The sequence below is a fragment of the Trichomycterus rosablanca genome, chromosome 11, assembly GCF_030014385.1.
Source record: "Trichomycterus rosablanca isolate fTriRos1 chromosome 11, fTriRos1.hap1, whole genome shotgun sequence".
NCBI lineage: Eukaryota > Metazoa > Chordata > Actinopteri > Siluriformes > Trichomycteridae > Trichomycterus > Trichomycterus rosablanca.
Window position 1 is genome coordinate 8,410,707 of NC_085998.1, and position 27,033 is coordinate 8,437,739.

Genomic DNA, 27,033 nt, shown 5'->3' on the forward strand with positions numbered 1-27,033 from the left:
GTATGTAATCCAAAGCAGTTATTGTTATGTTACATGCATTTAACTTAATAATATTCAGTAGAAGATGTTGTATTGATACATAGTGTGTACTGTATATTGTCCATAATAGTTATAATGTTATAAGACAGTGGTAGCCTAGTGCATAGAGCTTTGGGCTATCAATCAGAGGATTGTCGGTTCAAATTCAGGCTCTGCTATACAACTGCTGTTGGGCCCTTGAGCAAGGCCCCTAACACTGTCAGCTCCAGGGGCGCCGTACAATGGCTGACCCTGCGCTTCTAAACAAGCTGGGACATGCAGAAAAATAATTTGGTTGTACTGTACACATGTATCTAAATTTAGGACAAATAAAGGCATTCTATTCTATTCTACATTGTATATATTTAATAATGTTATATTGATAGTGTGTGATGTTCATAATCCATAACAGCTATAATGATAGGAACATTGTATAAATGTTAATGTTATATTGATAGTGTGTGACGTACATAATCCATAACAGTTATGTTATGCAAATTGTACATATCTTATTAATGTTATATTAATATATAGTGTGTATTGTATATAATCCACAGCAGCTATAATGCTAGAAACATTGTATATATGTTAATAATGTTATAATGATAGTGTGTGATGTACATAATCTATAACAGTTATAATGTTATGCAATGTATCTTAATATATAGTGTGTGATGTAAATAATCCACAATGGTTATAATGCAAGGTACATTAAATATATGTTCATAATGTTATAATGATAGTGTGTGATGTACATAATCTATAACAGTTATACTGTTATGCAATGTATCTTAATATATAGTGTGTGATGTAAATAATCCACAATGGTTATAATGCAAGGTACATTAAATATACAGTATGTTCATAATGTTATAATGATAGTGTGTGATGTATATAATTCATAAGTTATATTGCTAGATATATTGTATATATGTTAATAATGTTATATTGATAATGTGTGATGTATATAATCCAAAACAGTTATAAAGTTATGCAAATTGTACGTATCTTATTAATGTTATATTGATAGGGTGTGATGCACATAGTCTAGAACAGTTGTAATGTTATGTAAATTGTACGTATCTTATTAATGTTATATTGATATATAATGTGTGATGCACATAGTCTATAACAGTTGTAATGTTATGTAAATTGTACGTATCTTATTAATGTTATATTGATATATAATGTGTGATGCACATAGTCTAGAACAGTTGTAATGTTATGTAAATTGTACATATCTTATTAATGTTATATTGATATATAATGTGTGATGCACATAGTCTATAACAGTTGTAATGTTATGTAAATTGTACATACAGTATCTTATTAATGTTATATTGATATATAATGTGTGATGCACATAGTCTATAACAGTTGTAATGTTATGTAAATTGTACATATCTTATTAATGTTATATTGATATATAATGTGTGATGCACATAGTCTATAACAGTTGTAATGTTATGTAAATTGTACATATCTTATTAATGTTATATTGATATATAATGTGTGATGCACATAGTCTATAACAGTTGTAATGTTATGTAAATTGTACATATCTTATTAATGTTATATTGATAGGGTGTGATGCACATAGTCTATAACAGTTGTAATGTTATGTAAATTGTACATATCTTATTAATGTTATATTGATATATAATGTGTGATGCACATAGTCTATAACAGTTGTAATGTTATGTAAATTGTACATATCTTATTAATGTTATATTGATATATAATGTGTGATGCACATAGTCTATAACAGTTGTAATGTTATGTAAATTGTACATATCTTATTAATGTTATATTGATATATAATGTGTGATGTACATAGTCTATAACAGTTGTAATGTTATGTAAATTGTACATATCTTATTAATGTTATATTGATATATAATGTGTGATGTACATAGTCTATAACAGTTGTAATGTTATGTAAATTGTACATATCTTATTCATGTTATATTGATATATAATGTGTGATGCACATAGTCTATAACAGTTGTAATGTTATGTAAATTGTACATATCTTATTCATGTTATATTGATATACAATGTGTGATGCACATAGTCTATAACAGTTGTAATGTTATGTAAATTGTACATATCTTATTAATGTTATATTGATATATAATGTGTGATGCACATAGTCTATAACAGTTGTAATGTTATGTAAATTGTACATATCTTAGTAATGTTATATTGATATATAATGTGTGATGCACATAGTCTATAACAGTTGTAATGTTATGTAAATTGTACATATCTTATTAATGTTACATTGATATATAATGTGTGATGTACATAGTCTATAACAGTTGTAATGTTATGTAAATTGTACATATCTTATTAATGTTATATTGATATATAATGTGTGATGTACATAGTCTATAACAGTTGTAATGTTATGTAAATTGTACATATCTTATTAATGTTATATTGATATATAATGTGTGATGCACATAGTCTATAACAGTTGTAATGTTATGTAAATTGTACATATCTTATTAATGTTATATTGATATATAATGTGTGATGCACATAGTCTATAACAGTTGTAATGTTATGTAAATTGTACATATCTTATTAATGTTATATTGATATATAATGTGTGATGTACATAGTCTATAACAGTTGTAATGTTATGTAAATTGTACATATCTTATTCATGTTATATTGATATATAATGTGTGATGTACATAGTCTATAACAGTTGTAATGTTATGTAAATTGTACATATCTTATTAATGTTATATTGATATATAATGTGTGATGTACATAGTCTATAACAGTTGTAATGTTATGTAAATTGTACATATCTTATTAATGTTATATTGATATATAATGTGTGATGTACATAGTCTATAACAGTTGTAATGTTATGTAAATTGTACGTATCTTAGTAATGTTATATTGATATATAATGTGTGATGTACATAGTCTATAACAGTTGTAATGTTATGTAAATTGTACATATCTTATTAATGTTATATTGATATATAATGTGTGATGTACATAGTCTATAACAGTTGTAATGTTATGTAAATTGTACGTATCTTATTAATGTTATATTGATATATAATGTGTGATGTACATAGTCTATAACAGTTGTAATGTTATGTAAATTGTACATATCTTATTAATGTTATATTGATATATAATGTGTGATGTACATAGTCTATAACAGTTGTAATGTTATGTAAATTGTACGTATCTTAGTAATGTTATATTGATAGGGTGTGATGTACATAGTCTATAACAGTTGTAATGTTATGTAAATTGTACATATCTTATTAATGTTATATTGATATATAATGTGTGATGTACATAGTCTATAACAGTTGTAATGTTATGTAAATTGTACATATCTTATTAATGTTATATTGATATATAATGTGTGATGCACATAGTCTATAACAGTTGTAATGTTATGTAAATTGTACATATCTTATTAATGTTATATTGATATATAATGTGTGATGCACATAGTCTATAACAGTTGTAATGTTATGTAAATTGTACATATCTTAGTAATGTTATATTGATATATAATGTGTGATGTACATAGTCTATAACAGTTGTAATGTTATGTAAATTGTACATATCTTATTAATGTTATATTGATATATAATGTGTGATGCACATAGTCTATAACAGTTGTAATGTTATGTAAATTGTACATATCTTATTAATGTTATATTGATATATAATGTGTGATGCACATAGTCTATAACAGTTGTAATGTTATGTAAATTGTACATATCTTAGTAATGTTATATTGATATATAATGTGTGATGTACATAGTCTATAACAGTTGTAATGTTATGTAAATTGTACGTATCTTATTAATGTTATATTGATATATAATGTGTGATGTACATAGTCTATAACAGTTGTAATGTTATGTAAATTGTACATATCTTATTAATGTTATATTGATATATAATGTGTGATGTACATAGTCTATAACAGTTGTAATGTTATGTAAATTGTACGTATCTTAGTAATGTTATATTGATAGGGTGTGATGTACATAGTCTATAACAGTTGTAATGTTATGTAAATTGTACATATCTTATTAATGTTATATTGATATATAATGTGTGATGTACATAGTCTATAACAGTTGTAATGTTATGTAAATTGTACATATCTTATTAATGTTATATTGATATATAATGTGTGATGTACATAGTCTATAACAGTTGTAATGTTATGTAAATTGTACATATCTTATTAATGTTATATTGATATATAATGTGTGATGCACATAGTCTATAACAGTTGTAATGTTATGTAAATTGTACATATCTTATTAATGTTATATTGATATATAATGTGTGATGTACATAGTCTATAACAGTTGTAATGTTATGTAAATTGTACGTATCTTAGTAATGTTATATTGATAGGGTGTGATGTACATAGTCTATAACAGTTGTAATGTTATGTAAATTGTACATATCTTATTAATGTTATATTGATATATAATGTGTGATGTACATAGTCTATAACAGTTGTAATGTTATGTAAATTGTACATATCTTATTAATGTTATATTGATATATAATGTGTGATGCACATAGTCTATAACAGTTGTAATGTTATGTAAATTGTACATATCTTATTAATGTTATATTGATATATAATGTGTGATGCACATAGTCTATAACAGTTGTAATGTTATGTAAATTGTACATATCTTAGTAATGTTATATTGATATATAATGTGTGATGTACATAGTCTATAACAGTTGTAATGTTATGTAAATTGTACATATCTTATTAATGTTATATTGATATATAATGTGTGATGCACATAGTCTATAACAGTTGTAATGTTATGTAAATTGTACATATCTTATTAATGTTATATTGATATATAATGTGTGATGCACATAGTCTATAACAGTTGTAATGTTATGTAAATTGTACATATCTTAGTAATGTTATATTGATATATAATGTGTGATGTACATAGTCTATAACAGTTGTAATGTTATGTAAATTGTACGTATCTTATTAATGTTATATTGATATATAATGTGTGATGTACATAGTCTATAACAGTTGTAATGTTATGTAAATTGTACATATCTTATTAATGTTATATTGATATATAATGTGTGATGTACATAGTCTATAACAGTTGTAATGTTATGTAAATTGTACGTATCTTAGTAATGTTATATTGATAGGGTGTGATGTACATAGTCTATAACAGTTGTAATGTTATGTAAATTGTACATATCTTATTAATGTTATATTGATATATAATGTGTGATGTACATAGTCTATAACAGTTGTAATGTTATGTAAATTGTACATATCTTATTAATGTTATATTGATATATAATGTGTGATGTACATAGTCTATAACAGTTGTAATGTTATGTAAATTGTACATATCTTATTAATGTTATATTGATATATAATGTGTGATGCACATAGTCTATAACAGTTGTAATGTTATGTAAATTGTACATATCTTAGTAATGTTATATTGATATATAATGTGTGATGTATATAAATAAAGAACAGATAAATTCAGGATAATAAATCCTCACCCGAAGTCATCGTCCATAGATTTGAAGAAGAATTTGTAGTTGGGTTTATTGAGGACCTGTTTGAAGTGTGCCAGTGTGACCTCCTCGGCAGGTACTGACACTTTCACCAGGTATGGAGTCTCCTGATCGTCCAGGTGGTAGATGATCTTCGTCTCCCCCATTGCGGCCCGCTGGGGTGCAGAACACAGGGAGCATCGGGACTCGAGTTGCTCCCGAAGCCGCTTCGGGGCGCCTCGACGCCGTTAACGGCTGCTCCGGTGAAGCGCTGCGCTCTCTAATAATCCAAGATCTCCAATAGATTACCGCTGGTGAATATTCCTCTGTCGTTTTAGGAGAATACTGCGCTCCTTTCGGTTTAATATCGTGTCCTTATGTTCCGCTGTTTCTTTTTTTTAGTATTTTCTGTAATATTTGGTCGTTTCTGCTGTTGTTAATAAATCCACCTGACCAATAATCCCAATACAATACACCACGAATAGAATACACTATTTCTATTTAACCGTCAAATTAACCAGTCATTCTGGTATTAATAAATATACACTAGACCATATCTGTTTCATAAGAGAAATAAAATAAATAAATAAAGCTATATTATGTTGTTTTAATGAGTCTTTAAGTGCTATTGTAGAGAATAGCAGGACTGAATCAGATCAGCCCGCATCAATATCACACACCGCTCTCTCCGGCTCCCTGTGGAACAGCTGCAGGGTTGCCAGGTTGGGTCGTTTCGTGGCTCCCAGGCAAACAACCTTCTCAGACAACCCTGTTTTTAGGTTGTGAGTAGATTAATACAGTGTACCTTGAAACTCAACGTCCCCTAAACTCATCTTTGAAACTCAACGCCCTTCGTTGAGAAAGTTGTACCCTTAAACTCAACTGTTTTTTTTTTTTAATGTGCAGGGCAGCTGTAGCCTAGTGATTAAGGTACTGGACTAGTAATCAGAAGGTTGCCGGTTCAAGCCCCACCTCTGCCAGGTTGCAACTGTTGGGCAAGGCCCTTAACCCTTAATTGCTTAGATTGTATACTGTCACAGTACTGTAAGTCACTTTGGATAAAAGCGTCTGCTAATTGCCGTAAATGTATTCATTTAATTTAAAATTAACAATGAACAGTCGCTTTGTTCAGCGCTCGGCTTGAGTGGTGAGAAATTGTGAGAGTCAGCTTTTTATTTCAGTGTTTTTATATTATATTTGTGTTATTTTCAGTATATAAGTGTCAAAAACAACCATTATTTAACATAAGCCTAAATATATTCAGTTCCACAGGACAATGGAACACATTCATCCTTATGGGAAAAAATACCTTGAAACTCAACGCCTTTTAAACTCAACGCCAGTCCCAGTACCAACTGACATTGAGTTTTAAGGTAGCACGGTACTAACATGCAACTCCTGGCAACTGTATGGATAGTTCTTTTGAAAAAATATCTAGTGTTACATTGTTGTATCTAAAGTTCCCCTTGGTGACAGCATTTGTGTCTACATGATATCAACATTTGAAAAAAATCTACAAATCAATGTTCTAGTGCCAGCTTTTTTTCTACATAATGTTGCTTCGACTTTGTGATCACATTTTTGAATATACTGGAGATTTTAATTTTAATGATGTGAAAGTGGACACACCCAGATACATAAGCCCCATACATTGATAGTTAAAATAATATATTAACCATAGGGTTCTTTTAGCTTTAAAATCTTAGCTTTACTAATAAGGAAATTGTATTTATTTAAGTTAATTTAAGTTAATATTGAGCATTTGGTAATACCAAAATTGCACCCACCCGCTGTATAATCTCATTTTTCATGCTGACTGGATTTCAATTGACACAATGGTGGGGAATAAAAAAGACCTGGCAACACAGAACAGCTGTTTCTGGAAACCACATTGTGCCTCCTACCGGTTTTTCTATGGAGCTCTCAGACTTTCATTATTAACATTTCTGTAAAATACTGACCGTAATAAATCATTTACTTCTTACACTCTCCAATAGTGAACATTTCAGATTGTATCATTTACAATAACGTTGATGAAATAATCATTTAGTAACATAAAACACTGTGTAAACAGATGTTTAAAACTTTTTTCCCTCATCATGTGGAATGTTGATGATTAAACAGCATCTGAGCTGCTTCAGTCTGAATACTGAATAGTGATGAATATTAAAATGCACCACATGTTTCTAGAAGCCTGAATAGCTTGAACACAAAGCTCGATAGGAAACATCTGATTGATATAAACGGATTATGTTCACCATCTAGTGGACAACATGAAGTCAATTTCCACAAGATAGAGGTAACTCTAATGAACCATTGAGTATTTATTCAGTTTAATATAGCATGCAGTATTTCTTGTGTTTGAAAAGAATGCAGTATTTATTTAGTTTAATAAACCGAGCAGTATTTATTGTTTTTAATAAAACGTAGTATTTGTGTTTAATTATTATTATTATTATTTATTAGGATTTTAAAGTCAAGTTTTACACACTTTGGTTACATTCATGACAGAACAGGTAGTTATTGGTTACAAGTTTAAGATCAAACACAGTCACGGACAATTTTGTAGCTTCAATTCACCTCACTTGTACGTCTTTGGACTGTGGGAGGAAACCGGAGCTCCCGAAGGAAACCCACGCAGACACGGAGAGAACATGCAAACTCCACACAGAAAGAACCCGGACTGCTTCATCTGGGAATCGAACCCAGGACCTTCTTGCTGTGAGAAAATATGTCAGTGCAAATTTTTTGGTAAAACCTGAACTGATAGCTTTACATTTTTATTTATAATTCATCTTCAATCTTAATTTTGATCATGATGTCAAAATGATGGATGATTTCATTCTAAATAACTTTTCAATATTGTTAAATAATTTGTATGTCTTGTGAAATTTTGGTTTAAAAAAACAATAATAGATCATTTATCCTATTTGACTTATTAAATAATTTAATCTTTTTATCACAAATATACTTTAAAATTGACATTTTATGTCAAAATTTTTATGTCTTAAATTTTATCTTTAACGTTTTATATATTTCAAAATTGTAAAATTGTAAAAAAAAAAAAAGACCACAAATTATTTGACCTTTTAAAATTATTAACCTTTACTTAAAGTTTACACTTTTTAATCTGAGAATTGATTTCTTGAAATATTGATGTTTCAGAGCAAAATAATGACATATTGTGATATTTTAAACATTTGACCTAAATTTTACATTCTATTACAATTCTGTCTTTATTTCAAGATAATTTCTGGAACTTGTAAATATGTGGAAATATTATTGCCACTAAGAGTGGCTCAATCACATCTAATTTTAATAAAAACAGTAAACGTGACCATATTTTAATGTAGCATAAGTGAATAATGTTTAATAACAAAGACATTTAAACACAGAAACGTTTGACACCATTTATTCTGTGTAAAACAGAAACTAAATCAGTATTTCACTGAAATTAAGGCCACACATAGGTGTTATCCAGCCCACATGGAACCCTGACCACTCCTGTTGCATTTATTGTTGCATTTACGGTGCACATTATCTCAATATTAAGGGAAAATAACACACTAACAAAAAAACTACCTGGAAAAATTAATACACTTTCCTGTTTAAAAATAGTTTAGCCATAATGGCCCAGAAGGGGCAATTCTGCAAAAGTTTTGGCTAAAGTATTTCTTCAAACCTATTAAAAGCTTAGTTCTAAAGGCACGACGTGTCTCCGTCTCCGAAGAAACACCTGAGAGTCAAATCGAGGTAAGAGTTCCAGATTCAGGGAATTAAACAAAGCAGGCTACATCTAAATAAAACACAAGAGAGTGTGAAGTTTTATCTACTTTCTAACTAAGGCATCATCATAGTCGTCGTCTCTTCCTCTGGAATATGTCGGAGCATGGTATTCTCCATTTGACTCAAATATTTTTAGTGAGCAGCTTTTTTGTTTATATGCTGACTTTAATGCCAGTCTCTTAATTAGAAGTCATATGAGGAATCAAAGGTGCAAAATATAAAACCAGGTGCATAGACAGAGTGCACGAACACTCGCATTCACATTCACACACTGAACATGAAGTTACTGGACCACAGATACGCATTTTAGAGACCCAGACGGCCGCTGACATTTTCAACACTGTTAATGAAGCCACATCATACTGGTAATAGTTTCACAAAATTAAAATATAAATACATGTTCCACAAACGGCAAGGCCAGCTGACCTTGATTTTGGATCTAGACAAGGAAAGATGCAGTATTCTAATGCATTAGCCCCAGTGCCACCGGCCTGACCAGGGACCTCATAGTAAGAAATGACCGTGTCTCAGTGAAGGGGACCACATGAGAACTCTCCTCTTGGCCTGTAATGGGGTCATGCAACCAGCAGAGCTCACCAGAATGCACAGAGAACACTAGGTATGTCTAAATTGGGACAATGTAAGTAAGGAAAATTGCCTACTATATTCTTCACAAGTGTCAATATCCATGTGTGGTTTGGTGAACACCAAAGGACTGTACAGGTCTGAATACTTGAGCTTTACAGCAAAGAGGTCTGTTTGTTTTTTTCTATTGAGTCACTCGACCCTCTAGAGCAGTAGAATTCGCTCTTATCCAGAAAGAGCCACAGTGGCTACAGGTTTTTATACCAATCAGCAGTTTAAAAAACAGGAGAATTTTTTGCACTCTGTTTTTGCATTTCTTTTCATATTTATTGCACTCTGTCAGCCAGGGGAAACATCGTAACGTCATGGTTTGTTTGTGTTTATTGCCATATCAGCAACGTATTTAACGTCATGGACTTCCTGCTATGTACTGCAGTTGCATAATTAGGATTTGATTCAGGGTGACACAGTGGCGCGCTGGTGTTTGATTCTTGTCTTTCGCCACTGTCAGTAAGTAGTCTCCAGGTATTCTGGCTTCCTCTGACACCCTAAAATCATTTCAGTGAGTGACTAGATGATCTAAATCGTCTTTGAGTGAGTGGATGTGTAAGAATTTTTATGTTCTGGCACAGATTAAGACCCTGTATATATTGCTAGGCCCTGAACCTAGTATGACCCTGATCAAGATGAATTTGTTATTGAATAAATGTGGATTAAAACCCATCGTGATTGGACATCAGTTACTATTGTGCCACTCAGTGAACCAGGTGTCACAACTGTTGCAAAAAGGCAAGGATTTAAAGAGGTTGGAGGAAAGCAGAGTACCTGGAGTAATCCAATGGGAAAAAAACAGACACCAACTAAAGGTGAGAAACGAAACCACATCTTCTGGACCGACAGTGCTGCACCTACCAGCATGCTGCCCTTGTTTTTCTACCTGAAGCTACCTAAAATGTATATCCATGTGACCATAACTTCCACGTGCACCAAGAGTCACAACACACACTTGGATAATGGCCCATCTTAAAGTCTAGGACATCCGTCCACCATGTTATTTCACAAACCTGAGCAGCTTGAAGGCGAATGTATGAATACTGAAGGTGCATGTAAAAATCTCACACTCTTCCCACAATCCACTTGCATGTGGTACATTCCAGACTGGTCCAGTTTCTCCTCCCAGGTACTTTCTGGCGTCTTCAAAGCATCACGCTGACACGTTGACGTCTCTCAGGGCGATGGTCCCATTAGCTGGTGTGTCTGGAGGTGTGGTTGAAGCAGGCTGAGATGGGGTGATGGGAGTGGAGGGGCTGGAAGCGCCCGTGGAGTTGTTCTGGAACAGGATCTGCTGCAGTGTTTTGTGTAGATTGGGGTGCAAACGAGTCTGCGTCTGATAAAAGACCTCAACCGCAAAACACTTAAGTACTCCACCGCAGAGGTCTTCATACAGAGGCACGGTGTACATCCGTGAGGTCTGTGAGAGACGGAAACAAAGGGAAATGAAAAGAATAAAGGTGATCTCACCTGAATGATTCCTAATGTTTTTTTAAGGTGCACTTCTCAATGTCTAATTTTTCTTACTATTAAATTTAAGGTGAAATTATCTGAGAAACAAAGGACCTGTTTACATTCCTCATGCTAGAGGTTTGTTTGTTTGTAGCTGAATAATTGGTTCTGTCTTTAAAAAGTCAAAGTGGGGGGTCAATTAGGGAAGATAAGATACTTTCTTTAAGGGTCAGTACAGAGGTTTTATACAACTTGGCAGCCCTTCTTGACATTCGTGGAAAATATGGTAGCTGGAAATATAACCCATTAAGATGCATTATGTATATAATATGCAGTATATATTTATTTTATTGTTGTATTTATTGTATGTATTTATTGTGCCTTGTTATTTCATTGTGTATTAATGTGTGTTTATTTCTTTTAGTTTTTTTTTTTGTTTTTTTTTACATGTGTTTATATTTTAGTAAAGTTTTTAATATGTAAAATTTTTTTAATGCAGGTCTGGGGGGTGGGAGGGTTTAAAGGGGTATGGGATTGTTTGTATTCTCGATATGGTAAAAATCATTAATAAAAAGACTTTGATTAAAAAGTGGGGAGTCAGTTTGTTGTGGGGGGTGTAAAGTTTCATTGATTTTTTATATCCTATGTGGCATTTTAAGTCCTACAGCTTCTAGGAATGTAAGCAGTTTTTTTAAGGGGCGGGTGGGGGGGGGACTGAGGTGAAGATTTCCTTTTAGTTGTTTGTATCGTAGAATTTTGTTCTGGTGGTGTTCATCCACTAGCCATTGGCAATTGGGGGCCTGGTCTTCCTATGGCAGGTAGGTATGAGTGAGTTTGGTGTGTCCTAGATGGCGGCATCTGTAAATAATCATTTTTTTGAGGTTTTTTTTAGGTTAGAGGGATCTTGTTTAGTTTATTGGTAGTATACGTATTGGTAGTATATATTGAAAGTATATTGTATATTTAATTTTATTACACTTTTATTGCTGGCTTTTTTGTAAACTTGTAAACTAGACCTAAACCTAAACTATAGTTTTTAATGCTAAAACTATTGTCTGTTAGACTACAAGCACACACAGCTTTAACAAAACTGGCACATGATGTTTTCTGATGGATGTTAAACCGTCCTTGTGAACACAGCCTTACTCACATGTTTGTGCAGAAAGCTCCGGACTTGATGCAGGTCGGGGTAGAAGCCGTTCCTCACCACAATCTGCAGCCACCGAATCTGCACCTCTGCATTCATCCCACACAACAGATCTGAGTAGCAGCTCGACAGGAGACTCATCACTTCTGCAGAGGCAAGAGACGGTCAGGTAAAACAATGATGATCTACAATAATATCTCCTAAAATGTGCCTGAAGTGGAGAAAAGTGTACAAGGTGCTTAAATCAGACCCCATCGCAGGATGGCCGGTCTTACTTCCTGTATTAGATAACGTGATCCTGAACCTCCATAAGATAGGTATAAGCATACCATAAGAATAGGTATGAAAATATTGACTTCAGATGTTCCCGCCACACCCTTCACCCTACACGTGTGTAAAAGAGGAAAGACCCTTTCCGGATCCAACATGACTGTGGCCGTGTGCACAAACAAAGGTCCACAAAGAGGTGGTTTGACAAGTATGGTGTGAAGAAGCTCCAGTGGCCTGCTAAGAGTTTCAAGCTTTGGGCTGAACTGAAATGTTGTCGTCCAACATCAGATGTCTTCTCATCCAGCATCAGAACCTCACTTAACAACAGCTCTTTGGGAGGCCAGGTGGCGCAACGGGATATTCCACTAGCACACCAGCACTGGCATTCGGAACTTTCCGAGTTTAGACTACCGGTCGGCTGGGTGCCCCTGAGGCACAATTGGCAGCGCCTGCAGCAGACAAAATCGGCCACTAGTCTGCTGGGTGGTAAAAGATCGGACTAAAAAAAGGGGTTGTGGTCTTCAACGCTGTGTAAGGACCCTGGTTAGTAGCCCGAGGCGCCCAAACAGAACTGGAGGAACGTGGAGATTAGTGTGTGACTCCACCGCTTGAATCCACTAAAGTATGGGTGAATAAGAAGGGGTCGTGGACTGCACATGCATCGGAGGGAGCATGTATCAGGTGAAGATACCCTCCAAAAATGTAATCGGGGTCTTCACCAGCGAAAGACTAATTGGCTACACTAAATTGGGAGAAAAAAGGGAGTAAATGCATCACTAAAAAAGCAATAAACAAGTGATCTTTGGATTAACTGGGCCCCCAAAAGACCAAAATATTGTGGAAAGCCTTTTAGAACAGTGGAAGCTGTTACATTGACCCTAGCTGTAGGTAGGTGAATGTGTAAGTGTGCCCTGCCCTTTGACAATTAGCTTCCTGTGCAGTTTGTATTCTTTGTATTGTGACCAGTGTTTCTGGGTGGCACCAGATACACTGCTACCCTGACCCAGCACCTAGTAGCTGCTAATAGTTTTTAAAAATCTAAACAGAGGCTGGACGTGGGGGTTGTGTTCACCTTGGGGAAGGGGGGAGCGGTCCAGCAGTCGGTCCAGGAAGAGGACAATCTGGAAGGTGCTCCAGGTGGAAAGATTAAAGGTGGCAATGGCTTGGCAGTCAGGTAACTCCACCCCCCAGAGATCACAGAGCTGCTGGACAGGTCCAGTCAAAACAACACCGGCAGAGAGATCCGGCTCACACAGGGGAGGACCGCATTCATTCAACCAACGCTCGAACTCCAGACCTGATGTAGAGAGCAGAGAGAGAATGAAACGAAGGAGGGAATAACAAGAATACTCAAAGAGCTAACTGTTGTTTGTAACACACACACAAATTCGAACAATGTGAATCAATTGATTAGGTGTCCAGACACACCACACGACTCTAACCAATGAAGAATGACTGTACAGAGAACAATACACGACTCATTCGCTTGCAAATGTCACTTTGTGATCACACAGGACTACTCACAGATATGGACTGCTAAAATTTTGAAAAAACTAAATGTATTACTTTACAGAATTAAAGAAAGATAGCCTGGGGGACATCCCACCCAGTTTTCAGAACAAGAAAGACCATGACCACCTTCACTGCAGAGCAAGTGAACTGTCTACAGAATAATCAAGACCAAGAACTGACAGAATGAGGACTGTCATAATTTATTATTATGTCATAATTTATTATAACGTATCCAAGACTCCATGTGTTAGGTTACAAGATACAAAGGGGGCTGTGTCTCAAACCACATTCTATTTCCTATACAATAGTTATACGCCACAGCAGTTGTACTCTGCTTCATAAACAATCTGACACAGAAGGGAATTCGCTGTTTCTAATAGTTAAGCTGACACTAGTTGTTGGGGAGTTAAACTACAATTGTGGGGGGGGGCAGGCAAAGCGTAAGCACTGTAGTGACAAGATGACACAGTGGTCCAATGCACTAACCCACCACCTGAGAGGTCTCGCTCTCAAAGGTACGAGTCTCAGCTGTGCTATCAAACGGCCGGGTGTCCAAACAGGCACATCGCTGCAGCAATTGCGGCCTCACGTGACCCTTTATATACGATAAGGCTCTGTGCATGTCAGAGGGGCAAATGATAGTCTAGACTTTCCTCAGTCAGGGCAGGGGTCTGCAGCAGTGGAGGAAGTTATAATTGGGGAATTAGGCACGACTAGATTGTAAGGGGAAAAAAAAATAGAATAACCAAAAATCCACAGTTTATCACAGATTACACATAGTATAAGATTTCTTGTTTAGTGGCAGAAAAGCCCTACAGTTACACTACATGACAAATCCTAGACAGGTAGCTGTCTGTCTGTCTAGGGTCCTGGTTATACTTGTAGCCTTACCCTCTCTGTGTGCTACACAGTTCTCCTTCAGCTCAGGGAAGAAACCCAAAAAGAAATCCAGCAGATCCTGAGCGACCACACTGCTGAACCTGAACTGCTCGATGTACGCCTGCAACAGAGGAAACAATGTGACTCTTTAACAGAAAGGTGTCAATATGGTGCTAATATGGCTGCATTTTTGTTGCTTGCTTGTAAAATTGCAAGTAAAAATCCCATAGCAACTGATGCCTGGTGCATTCCAGCTTGATTTCTCCATCTCAGATTAATTTTGTGACTGATTTTGAGCCTGAGGATCGACATGGTGCGATTGCTTCATCGAGCAAATGGATAGGTAAAAAGTGTGCAGTTAGAGACCCGGTCCAGGTGGAGTCTGATTGAGCCAGTTTTAAATATTTTACACAAACACTTAAGGCTGAATTAGTGCATGCACCCTGTAAAAAACTGTTCTTCAGTCTTGCTCTCACAGTGCAACCTTGATCACCTCCCCTACCCGTTACTCGCATGAATAATCTCAGTTTTGTGCTTTCTTGATAGTATAGACATTTTTCCCAGGATTTTATTCCTTTATCCCGCAATTTAGCTATTTCCAGTTCCTGATTGTGAGCCTGCTGCCACTTGTACAACGCCCAGTCTGATCGAGGAGAGCCCGATCACCACACACCCCCTGCGACAATCTGAGGCCGCTTTTTATCACCTGCCAGTTTGAGTTTGCACACAGTAAAGAGTCCTATCGCATACGAAAAGTCACAGGACCCAGAACGGTCCCAGAAATTTCACATGGCAGCAGCAACAGTGGGAAAGGAAAGAGAAGAGTCTCTTTTCAAACATGGCCAATTGTGTCTGCTAAGATTCAAACTCATGAGTTTAAACACTCGTGCTAGGGTGTTAAACCGCTGCGCCACCTGAGCTCCCTCAAACAGAGCATTAACACTGGCTTTCAAAAGGCAGCCAGGACCCCACTCAGGTGACACAGCGGTAAAAAAGACACGCTGCAACCAGAGCTGGATTCTGAGTACCTCGTATCGAATCCAGCTCTGCCTCACCGGTTCGAGGCTGAGTGGCTGTATGAGCAACGATTGGCCGGTTGCTCAGTTGGGGGGCGGGACAAAGAACCGGATGTGGGTCTCTCTCTGTCAGAATGCGATTACGACCTCTGCCGGCTGATTAGAGGCGCCTGCACAGAGATGAGGAAGCGCGCCCTTAGGGTGTGTCTCTCCGCATGCAACGCTAGGTGGAACCAAACTCATCAATGTGTGGGTGGCAAAAATGCATCCGGCTGCTGCCCATGTTTTGGAGGGGATATGGGTTAGCTTCGATCTCCTCGGTCAGGGCAGGGTTCGGCATAGACAGAGAGGAAGCACGATGCAAATTAAACAATTGGATACGCTAAAGGGGAGAAGAAAAAAAAAAAGGCAGCCAGGACTTGTGATAAGAAGCTTTGTGATTTTAAGGAGGCTCCTGTTGGTGTTCGAACCGTTTGTGTGTTAGTTTTGACTATTTTTTGCACTTACCTTAAGAAAAGTGTCAAAATTCTTCGTGTCACCACACAGCTGTGAGAGGTATGAGACGAAGCAGAAGCCTTTCTCATAGGTGAAGAGGTTCATTAAACTACTGGGATTAACACCTAAAGAACAAGATGAGAGAGAGAGAGAGAGAGAGAGAGAGAGAATAATTTTATTTCATGCGTTCACGTTTTTTTCTTTCATCTTTTTGAACTGTCCCAAATTCTCCTGCGCAACAACACCCTTATGCCCAAGAAGTAAACTATTAATGAAGGTGTGCATGTGTGTGATGAGTTACCTGGCTCAAACTTGGCCTGCAGTTTGCTCACTGGATTATTGTCTCCAAGAAGACGCATCTGTCTGTGCAGTGCATCCAGCCTGAAGACCGTCTCCAAACACGTGAAGGCCTCACCTGCAAACAAAAAAACTAGATCACTAAAGAGCTCTAGCAATAAAAGGCTACCAACAATCTCGGTTCTTAGTTCTCTGTTAAATGTAAATATTCAATGTAATTTTAAGGTTGCTTAAGTATCTTTATAAAGATCAGTGTTATTTCCATTATTAATTATTCCATCTGATCACCTAAAAGTAGCAAAGACGTTTACATGTCCAGTGAGAAGAAACTGACTGATATCTCATCAGCAAACGTACACTTTTTCTGGATTTTCCCCCTTTATGTCACAATGTAGTCATTTACAATTCCTGATTGTAAATACTCTTGCACAACCCCTGATCTGATCAAGGAGAGCCGAATCACCACATGCCCTCTGACACGTTTCCAATCTGAGGCAGCTTTTTAACACCTGTTGCCTTGCTAAGCTCCACATGACCCCCCCCCCCCACACACACACACACACACACTCACACAGGTGCCAGGATGTTTGCACATTCCTGCTTCTAACCTTCAAAGTTACTGATTTAGATCTTGCATATCCTACTGAGTTCTTAGAGCAGTATAGCCCAACCCAATGCTTACTTTAGCTGATGCTGAACTAACTGATGCAAACATCTAGGATAGGAGAGGCGTGTGGTGATCTCGCTCCCCTTGTTTAGATCGGGGGTGGCGCTAGAGGCAGAGGATTCACATTTGGAAATATGTAATCCATCTATGTACTGACATATTCAGTCCTGTTCAGTTGTATTAATCATTATTATTTCTGTAACTATTATTCAGGAAAATGTAACAAAAGATGCATGAATGAAGCAAGTACAGAGAGTAAAGTTCTCCAATGAAACAAATCAATTGCATGTAAAGCTTTATGTGTTTAAGGTATTGTGATGTGTGTGTTTGTACCATAAGCCTCTGTAGTGATGCGTCTCTGTGCGTACGTAGCTAACCCCTCACTGAGCCACATCTCCTCCCAGGTGGCGTTGGTGACAGCGTTACCGAACCAGCCGTGAGCGATCTCATGAATGACATCGATCAGCAGGAACTCCTGACTCTCCAGGATGGACGAGATGATAAAGGTCAGACACGGGTTCTCCATCGCCACGATTGGGAATGAAGGAGGGAGAAACACTATATCGTACCTGTAAAAAGAGAGAACCAGAGTCAACTACAGTTTAGAAATACTTAGTTTACCTGTGCATTCTGAAAACCTCTGCCTGCTGGACGATACCCTCGCTCCCTGAGGAGGAACGTAAGATAGCACACGCCCCCTCCAGCAAGTCGAGTACACGCTTTACTCTCCGTATTCTTTCGCTGATCTTGTCAGTGCTTTGGCAGACACTAGGATTCTTTCAGGACTGGCCAGTTGTGTCTGGTAAGCATCCGGCCAAGCTGGAGGTTTGTAGTGTGTTATAGACCTAAGGGTCGAGTCTTGGTGCACTTTGTATTGTTGTAAAACTAACATTTTTAATGTTAACATTTAACATTAACATTTTTAAAGACTCATTTTCAATCAACCGCTTTATCCTGGTCAGAGACGTGGTGTGTCAGGTTCAACCGGAAACACTGGACACTGGATGCAATGCAGAAATACCCTGGTCAGAGCGCCAATCCATCGCAGGACTTCGGCCCTCCGCTGACATAGCCAGTCATCTGTGTGTACGCCTGGCTGGCTGATAACACTTAAGATTCGAACCCGGGTCTCAAAGGTGGTGAGTTTGCGTAGAAGACCGCTGTGCCACCCGAGCACCACAGTGTATATTTCATTTTTTTTTTTTTCATTATTTATTTGGACGGACACTCACCTGCCCCACACGTAAGGACCAAATAGTTCCTCGGCCACATTGAGGCAGCGCTCCACACTGCCCCCCAGCTTACTGACAGCAGAGGCCAGGAGACAGGGCTCTGCCCAAACACGGCTCCTACAAACATAAACAAACACATACACGCATGTGGTGTAAAAAAGTCTTTGCACCATTTCTATATTTTATGTTATTGAACATTAGTGACTCTATTGCTAATACACAGCTTTAACCCACCAGTGCTGAGATTTTGCACCCTCAATTTTAAATCTTAGCTCTGATATCAGCCCACCAGGCACCTACACAGACATTATTTTTGGCTGTGTGTCTGTACGCTTGAGACAATGGCTGAAACAGGGTTCCTGTTGAGGTGCCTACATGGGGGGCAGCTGATCATGGATGTCAGTGCATAGCTCTTTGCGCACGATACTGCGCTCTATAAGAACCCTACCTTGGCAGGCAAAAAGCTGTAAATTCAGCTGTGTGGGTGTCAAGGGGGGTGCAGGACAGCCTCAGCCCTCCTCGACTAAGGTAAGTGTGGCGGCAGTAACGAGAGATCGATAAGCTTCAATTGGCCAGGACTGAATTGGGTGCAAAAAGGGAAAAATAAATCAAATTATTTTACCCTGTGGGATCTGGGGACCCCCGAGGGTCTGTGATGTGGTGTTGGGAATGTGCAATTATTTTTCTGAATCAGAATGAATTTTAAAGTAATTACAAACTTGTTGCATTAGACTATGCAGTGTGGAGTCACCCGTCATTTCTAAATTAGCCAGATTAGCACAGATCTTTTTGCTTGCATAATAAGGGGTCATTGACTTTAAAAGGTTTGAGGACCACAGCTGTAAAGAATGAAAAAGCCAAAAGGCCCTAGGACGTCACCAGCCATCAGTAAGAGCCTTTATTACTATCCCTATCCAAACTGAGCAAACTTGGGACAGCTTGTTAAAATTTCTCTCAAGGGCTCTGCAACAACACCAAAAAACACCTAAAGAACTGCAAACATCTCAGACCTCAAGGTCAGTGTGTATAAGAGCACAATACAAGGACTATGCAAAAACCTGATTAATCTGAGGGCAGCAAAAAAAACCACAGCTAAGCAAAATAACCAACAGGGCTTGTCTATCATTTGCAAAGAAAAAAAAACCCCTTCATAATGATTCCCGAATCACTCTGAATGATTCATGAATCTCAAACCTGCTACAACATACACCGATCAACCATAACATTAAAACCACCTCCTTGTTTCTACACTTACTGTCCATTTTATCAGCTCCACTTACCATATAGAAGCAATTTGTAGTTCTACAATTACTGAATGTAGTCCATCTGTTTCTCTGCATGCTTTGTTAGCCCCCTTTCATGCTGTTCTCCAATGGTCAGGACCCCCACAGGACCACCACAGAGTAAGTATTATTTAGGTGGTGGATCATTCTCAGCACTGCAGTGACACTGACATGGTGGTGGTGTGTTAGTGTGTGTTGTGCTGGTATGACTGGATCGACACAGCAGCGCTGCTGGAGTTTTTAAATATCATGTCCACTCACTGTCCACTCTATTAGACACTCCTACCTAGTTGGTCCACCTCGTAGATGTAAAGTCAGAGTCGATCGCTCATCTGTTGTTGCTGTTTGAGTTGGTCATCTTCTAGACCTTCATCCATGGTCACAGGACGCTGCCCACAGGGCGCTGTTGGCTGGATATTTTTGGTTGGTGGACTATTCTCAGTCCAGCAGTGACAGTGAGGTGTTTAAAAACTCCAGCAGCGCTGCTGTGTCTGATCCACTCATACCAGCACAACACACACTAACACACCACCAGCATGTCAGTGTCACTGCAGTGGTCTCAATGATCCACACCCAAGTAATACCTGAGTCCTGACCCTTGAAGAACAGCATGAAAGGGGGCTAACAAAGCATGCAGAGAAACAGATGGACTACAGTCAGTAATTGTAGAACTACAAAGTGCTTTTATATGGTAAGTGGAGCTGATAAAATGGACAGTGTGTGTAGAAACAAGGAGGTGGTTTTAATGTTATGGCTGATCAGTGTATTTATCCAATCTACACACTAACCTGGGTCCGATGTCAGCATGCTGAAGCTCCCCAGCCACCAGCGCCACCAGATAGGCAGGAACTGGGTACTCCATGGAGAACTGGAACAGACGTTCCTGTTTGGAGTACAAACTCCTGGATGCGCTCATTAACACTGTCACTCCATCTGGAACCTGTTAGCAACCAACACACACACACAAACACACACACACACACGGATTAAAAGAAGTGGTGCTTTAATGACCACGTGATCTTCGTTTATCTGGGTGTTTGGGATGCCAGTGAGAAGAACACTCACCCTGACAGTAGCAGAGTAGGTACTTTTAACAGCTGGAGTGTCGAAGCAAGGAAAAAAAGAACGATTGCACACGGAGTGACCCTGAGTGAAGACCAGTGGCTTCTTCTGACCACATGTTAGCTCGCAGTCCAACCACCAGATCTAAGAAAGATATCAGGAGAACATTAGAAGAAAAAAGGTCACAGGGGTATAGCTGACAGCAGCACCGGTTCTGAAGACCTGATTAAACCTTTTATTTTGGTCACTGTTAGTTTAAAGTTTGGCATGTTTGCCCTGTCTGTGTGTGTTTCTTTTCAGAACTTGGGTTAATTCCCACCTATCAAAAACATGGAGATGGTGAGGTGCACTGTTTTCATTCAGGGTTTCTGGATGACGCCATATCCAACGTGTCTCTAATCAGGATGAATGGAACGTGTTGGATACGAGAACGTGTTGGAACAATCTTATGAAGTAAGACACACATTGTTCAGCACCATCACTCACTTAAAGTGCTTACACTTTCATGTTTTTGTTTGTTACAGGATTTTCATTGACAAAGCCCAGACCTGGCACTCCTCAGGCACTGGCTTTGTTTTCTAACCATTCTGGATTGGCTAGCTGTGAACTCAAGCCCAACCCTGGGACTGCCCTTGAAACTGCAACTCTGCTTGGAATGTCTCCATGTCACAAGAGTCATAGCCTGATCAGTCTGGTTTCAGAAATTCCTTAGCACATCACCCTCTACAACACACTCGTGTTATGTGAAAACCCCCCTAATGTTCTGCTACACCTATTGACAACAAAAGTAAAAGATATGCTTTCAACTTAGTAGCAATAGTCTGGGGGAGTGGGGGAGGCACTTTCCTTTTCCAGCATGATGATGTGCGTTTGTGACTTACAGTACTGTGACAATATACACTGATCAGCCATAACATTAAAACCACCTCCTTGTTTCTACACTCACTGTCCATTTTATTGATAGAAGCACTTTGTAGTTCTACAATTACTGACTGTAGTCCATCTATTTCTCAACATGCTTTGTTAGCTCCTTTCATGCAGTTCTTCAATGGTCAGGACCACTACAGAGCAGGTATTATTTAGATGGTGGATCATTCTCAGCACTGCAGTGACACTGACATGGTGGTGGTGTGTTAGTGTGTGTTGTGCTGGTATGAGTGGATCAGACACAGCAGCGCTGCTGGAGTTTTTAAATACCGTGTCCACTCACTGTCCACTCTATTAGACACTCCTACCTAGTTGGTCCACCTTGTAGATGTAGTCAGAGACGATTGCTCATCTATTGCTGCTGTTTGAGTCGGTCATCTTCTAGACCTTCATCAGTGGTCACAGGACGCTGCCTACGGGGCGCTGTTGGCTGGATATTTTTGGTTGGTGGACTATTCTCAGTCCAGCAGTGACAGTGAGGTGTTTAACAACTCCATGACGTGGGGGCATTAATGGGCATCAATCCTCCACATGGGGTACAAAAAGCTCCCATGGAAAAAGTTTGGGAATTTCCATGTGCTGTTTATACACCAGATCCTTTTTGGCAAATGTGATCTTTTCACCACATTACACATAGATTAGCTGCCCCGCTAACAACAGCTGTGAAATTATTTCTGGCTGACTGTCACAATTAGTAGATAAACATGATAGAATAGATAGAATTTGCAAACATGGAAAAATTCTGTAGAGGTCGGTGCTTTTCATCCACACTTCTCCAGTAAACTGAATGGAATTATATCCAGATCACCGGCCTTTTTCATTTTAATAACAAATCAATCAGGAAAAGGTTCAGTCAGCCACCACAAAGACCGCCTGATTCATGCCTGTGTGACTGAAAACATCCTACATCACCAAACTAAAGCTGATAAAAGTCAGGCCTGTTAGATACAGCACAAGTTAATTCTGTAGCTTTAAATGGGACAGGATCTATAGATTGTTCTTACTGATCCGCCTTTAATTCAAATCTGTTTCCATCAATTCATGTCAACTCTTTTCACGGTGTAAAGTGAAATTGCGGATTCTAATCATCCACATGTATAAAATCATCTCTGTTCCTGAGCGACCAAAGTCCAGAACAGATTTTGCAATTATAATGCACAACATGTGACTCCAGCATTGTACTCCACATTTCACTCATGTAACTAGTAAATGACCGACAGTGACACAGGTGTAATAGGAATTATGACTTTGCCCTATTCAAGCTACACTACAATAACCAACACACCCGCATTTAGAATACGTACTCACAAATACACCAGCATAACCAGCTTGATTGAGCTGGCAGATCAGTTTGCGGTTGGCGGACCAGCACAACCTGTCTGACCTAGAGGGTAGACCAGCATATCCAACATGTCACAACCAGTCTGAACGGTGGTTGACCAGAATAATCAGCGTGACCAAAGACGTCAGCTAGTTTGACTAAACATAATTTGGTCAAACAGGCTAGTTAAACAGTTTACATAGATTGTTGACCAGCATAACCAGCATGATTGAGCTGGCAGAACAGCATGACCAGTTTCAACCAGTTGGCGGACCAACACAACCTGTCTGACCTAGAGGGTAGACCAGCATATCCAACATGGTCAAACTGAACAACCAGTCTGACCGGTGGTTGACCAGAATAATTAGGGTGACCAAAGACATCTAAAGCTAGTTTGCCTAAAGCTAAACATAATTTGGTCAAGCAGGCTGGTTAAGCAATTTAACTAAGGTGGTTGACCAGCATGACCAGCATAACCAGCATGATTGAGCTGGCAGAACAGCATGACCAGTTTCAACCAGTTGGCGGACCAACACAACCTGTCTGACCTAGAGGGTAGACTAGCATTTCCAAAGTGAACAACCAGTCTGACCGGTGGTTGACCAGAATAATTAGCGTGACCAAACACGGCAGCTAGTTTAACTAAACATAATTTGATCAAGCAGGCTGGTTAAGCAATTTAACTAAGGTGGTTGACCAGCATAACCAGCTTGACTATGTGACCACTAAGCATGATCAGCATGATCAGGTTGACCAGTATAAACAGTTTAAGCAAGGTGTTCGACCAACAGGGTGGCACAGTGGCGAAGTGGATAGGTTTGACTGCCCAGTCGGGCAACCAGGGTCCTTTCAGTGTGAAGTTTGCATGTTTTTATCATTCTGACATCCAATCAGATCAACTGGAGCTACTAGAAATTGCTCTAAGTGTGAGTGTGTATTAAAATGTGTGTGTGTGTGTGTGTCTGCCCTGCGACGGAGGATAACCTGTTCAGGGTGTTTCCCTCCTTTCACCCAATGAATCTGACCCACCACGACCATAACCAGAATAAAGCACTGGTTGCTGGATGCATCACCATCTTGACCAGCTTGGCCAAGCATAAAGGAGCATTTCTCTAATAAGGTGTAAACTAACTTGGTTGACTCAGTGGCACAGCTGGCAGAGTGGGCGCCACACAATAGCACAGATTCCGAGGAGCTGGGTTCGACTATCACCTGTAGGGAGTTTGCCATATTCTTCCCATGTTCAAGTTTGTTTGTTTGTTTATTAGGATTTTAACGTCATGTTTTACACTTTGGTTACATTCACGACAGGAACGGTAGTTACTCATTACACAAGGTTCTTCAGTTCACAAGGTTATATCAAACACAGTCATGGGCAATTTTGTATCTCCAGTTCACCTCACTTGCATGTCTTTGGACTGTTGGAGGAAACCGGAGCACCCAGAGGAAACCCACGCGGACACAGGGAGAACATGCAAACTCCACACAGAAAGGACCCGGACCGTCCCACCTGGGGATCGAACCCAGGACCTTCCTGCTGTGAGGTGACAGTGCTACCCACTGAGCTACCCACTGAGCCACCCCCCCCCCCCATATGTTCATGTAAAAAAACATATAGAAGGTGGGTTTATAGGTGTCTGAGTGAATGAATGAGTGTGATGCCATGCGATGAATTGGCTCCCAGACAAGGCCCCACCTAGACCCTGACCAGGACTGATCTTTTAGTGCTTAAGACTAAATGACTGAGTGTGTTGTTGGTGTAGGTGTTTACCGCAGGTCCATCAGTGGTGGTGTAGCGGATGGTGAGGTGAAATGGTCGGTGCGGCCGGATGGCGGAGGGCAGGACGATCCTCAGCGAGGAACCGTAGTCCGTGAAGGGTTCCAGGCTGTAGGTGAGCTGTAGTATGAGATCAGGAGAACCGGTGGCACCGGGCACCTTGCAGTCCACAGAGCGGATGAGTAATGACGGATGGGCATCCAGGATGAGCGTCTGGACCCCGGGCTGCAGCAGCGACAGCTCCAGGACCTGAGAGCCGGTGATCCGCTTCAGACCGAAGTTCACCCGCAAGTCGAGGTGGAAGTGGCGCAGAGAGAAGCTGTGGAAGTTAGACGCCGAGGCCACGTCCACCAGGCGGCACCGAGCCGCGTTGCCAGCCTTCGCACCGGGCATCGGGAGAGCTTTCCTGCAGCAGCAGCACAGAGCCGCGTTCAGTTCGGCCATGCCAGCCTTCAGCACCCGGCCGGCGGATCACAAACAAGAGAGCTTTGAAGAATGAAGCCACGCGGTGGTGCCAACCAGCACAGGGTCTTCTCTAAAGTTCTGACATGGTACTGCAAACTCCTGCCCACCGTGATCCGAAATATTCACCCGAAACAACAAGCGTCCAACAAACCGTCCAGCAACCAACCACCCGAAACACACCGACTCAAACATCTAGGTGAAATCCATCAGGAGCTCCTCAAGAACATCCTCACCAGTTCATCACCCATCCACACGTCCATACCACCGACCAGAACAAACTGGTTTAACTGTGGAGGTAAAAAGATCTAAATGAACAGATCTGGACCTGGATCTGAGTCTCTTTACAAAACAGGAAGTGAAAACAAGCAGGAGGAAATCACTCAGAGACAAGAAAGTTTGGGAGACACCAGAGGGCGATGTGGAGGAGAATAGGGTTGCCAGATCCTTCATTTCCATTTATTTCAGGGGAAGTCAACACGTCAATTCTTTATATTTTTTTAATTTTGTTATTTTGTTATTTTTTTATTTTATTTGCACATGAAGTCAGGTTCACAAGTACAGTTATCTACGCAGCCCCTAAGGTGACATCCCCTAAAAAAAAAAAAATTTATGCGTGGCCACGCCTTATTGACCAGCATATCCAGCATGATCAGTTTCAACCAGCACACTCTGTCTGACCCAGAGGTTAGACCAGCATTTCCAAAGTGAACAACCAGTCTGATCGGTGGTTGACTAGAATGATTGGCATGACCAAATACGGCAGCTAGTTTGACTAAACATAATTTGGTCAAGCAGGCTGGTTAAGCAGACTGGTTAAGCAATTTAACTAATGTGGTTGACCAGCATAACCAGCTTATTTATGTGGCCAAAGGGCATGATCAGCGTGAGCAGGCTGGCTGACCAGTATAAACAGTTTAAGCAAGGTGTTCGTCCAACAGGTTGGCACAGTGGCAACGTGGATAGGGCTGTCGCCTCACCCACTGGGTTTGACTGCCCAGTGGGAACGAGATAATTAAGTTGTGGCCACGACTTAGTAAGGAGTGGGAATGAGATTGTGGCCACGACTTAAAAAGGTTGAAACAGTTGAATATGGTGTGATCATCTGTTACACCCAGGAGGGAGACTGCATATTACATCAAGACTCCAAAACAAACAATCTACAGCTCCCTAGAAAATGGAGAGTGAATTGATTTCTTTTTATTTCCATCTTGGAATGAACGATGCTG

At 39.0% G+C, this 27,033-nt stretch overlaps 2 protein-coding genes across 2 annotated transcripts in view; both read right to left on the bottom strand.

Annotated features, from left to right (window-relative positions):
- The window catches only part of LOC134323572 (segment polarity protein dishevelled homolog DVL-3), a 37,427-nt gene extending 31,161 nt beyond the window's left edge, over nucleotides 1-6,266 (bottom strand). Inside the window, exon 1 of the mRNA XM_063005114.1 lies at nucleotides 5,590-6,266. Within this exon, the coding sequence (XP_062861184.1) occupies nucleotides 5,590-5,750 (161 nt within the window). The 5' untranslated portion in view covers nucleotides 5,751-6,266. The remainder of the gene's footprint in view (nucleotides 1-5,589) is intronic.
- A 2,662-nt stretch (nucleotides 6,267-8,928) lies between these two features.
- Nucleotides 8,929-25,839, bottom strand: rnpepl1 (arginyl aminopeptidase like 1). The gene is made up of 11 exons (XM_063004416.1): nucleotides 25,337-25,839; nucleotides 21,321-21,461; nucleotides 21,044-21,195; nucleotides 18,973-19,089; nucleotides 18,074-18,309; nucleotides 17,078-17,191; nucleotides 16,789-16,901; nucleotides 15,278-15,386; nucleotides 13,947-14,171; nucleotides 12,608-12,750; nucleotides 8,929-11,425 (listed from the first exon to the last, which is right to left on the bottom strand). Exons 1-11 carry the CDS (start codon nucleotides 25,784-25,786, stop codon nucleotides 11,159-11,161), a joined length of 2,067 nt encoding a protein of 688 aa, XP_062860486.1. The 5' UTR covers nucleotides 25,787-25,839; the 3' UTR covers nucleotides 8,929-11,158.
- Between the last annotated feature and the right edge of the window lie 1,194 nt (nucleotides 25,840-27,033).

Bases quoted from the DNA above. Each gene is read 5' to 3' on its own strand.
- rnpepl1 (XM_063004416.1), bottom strand. From the start codon at position 25,786: ATGGCCGAACTGAACGCGGCTCTGTGCTGCTGCTGCAGGAAAGCTCTC. The intron at 12,751-13,946 runs GTGAACACAACC...TTGCCTCTGCAG, and splicing joins CCGCTCCCCCCTTCCCCAAG to AAGTGATGAGTCTCCTGTCG. The intron at 11,426-12,607 runs GTGAGTAAGGCT...CGTCTCTCACAG, and splicing joins GGAGCTTTCTGCACAAACAT to ACCTCACGGATGTACACCGT.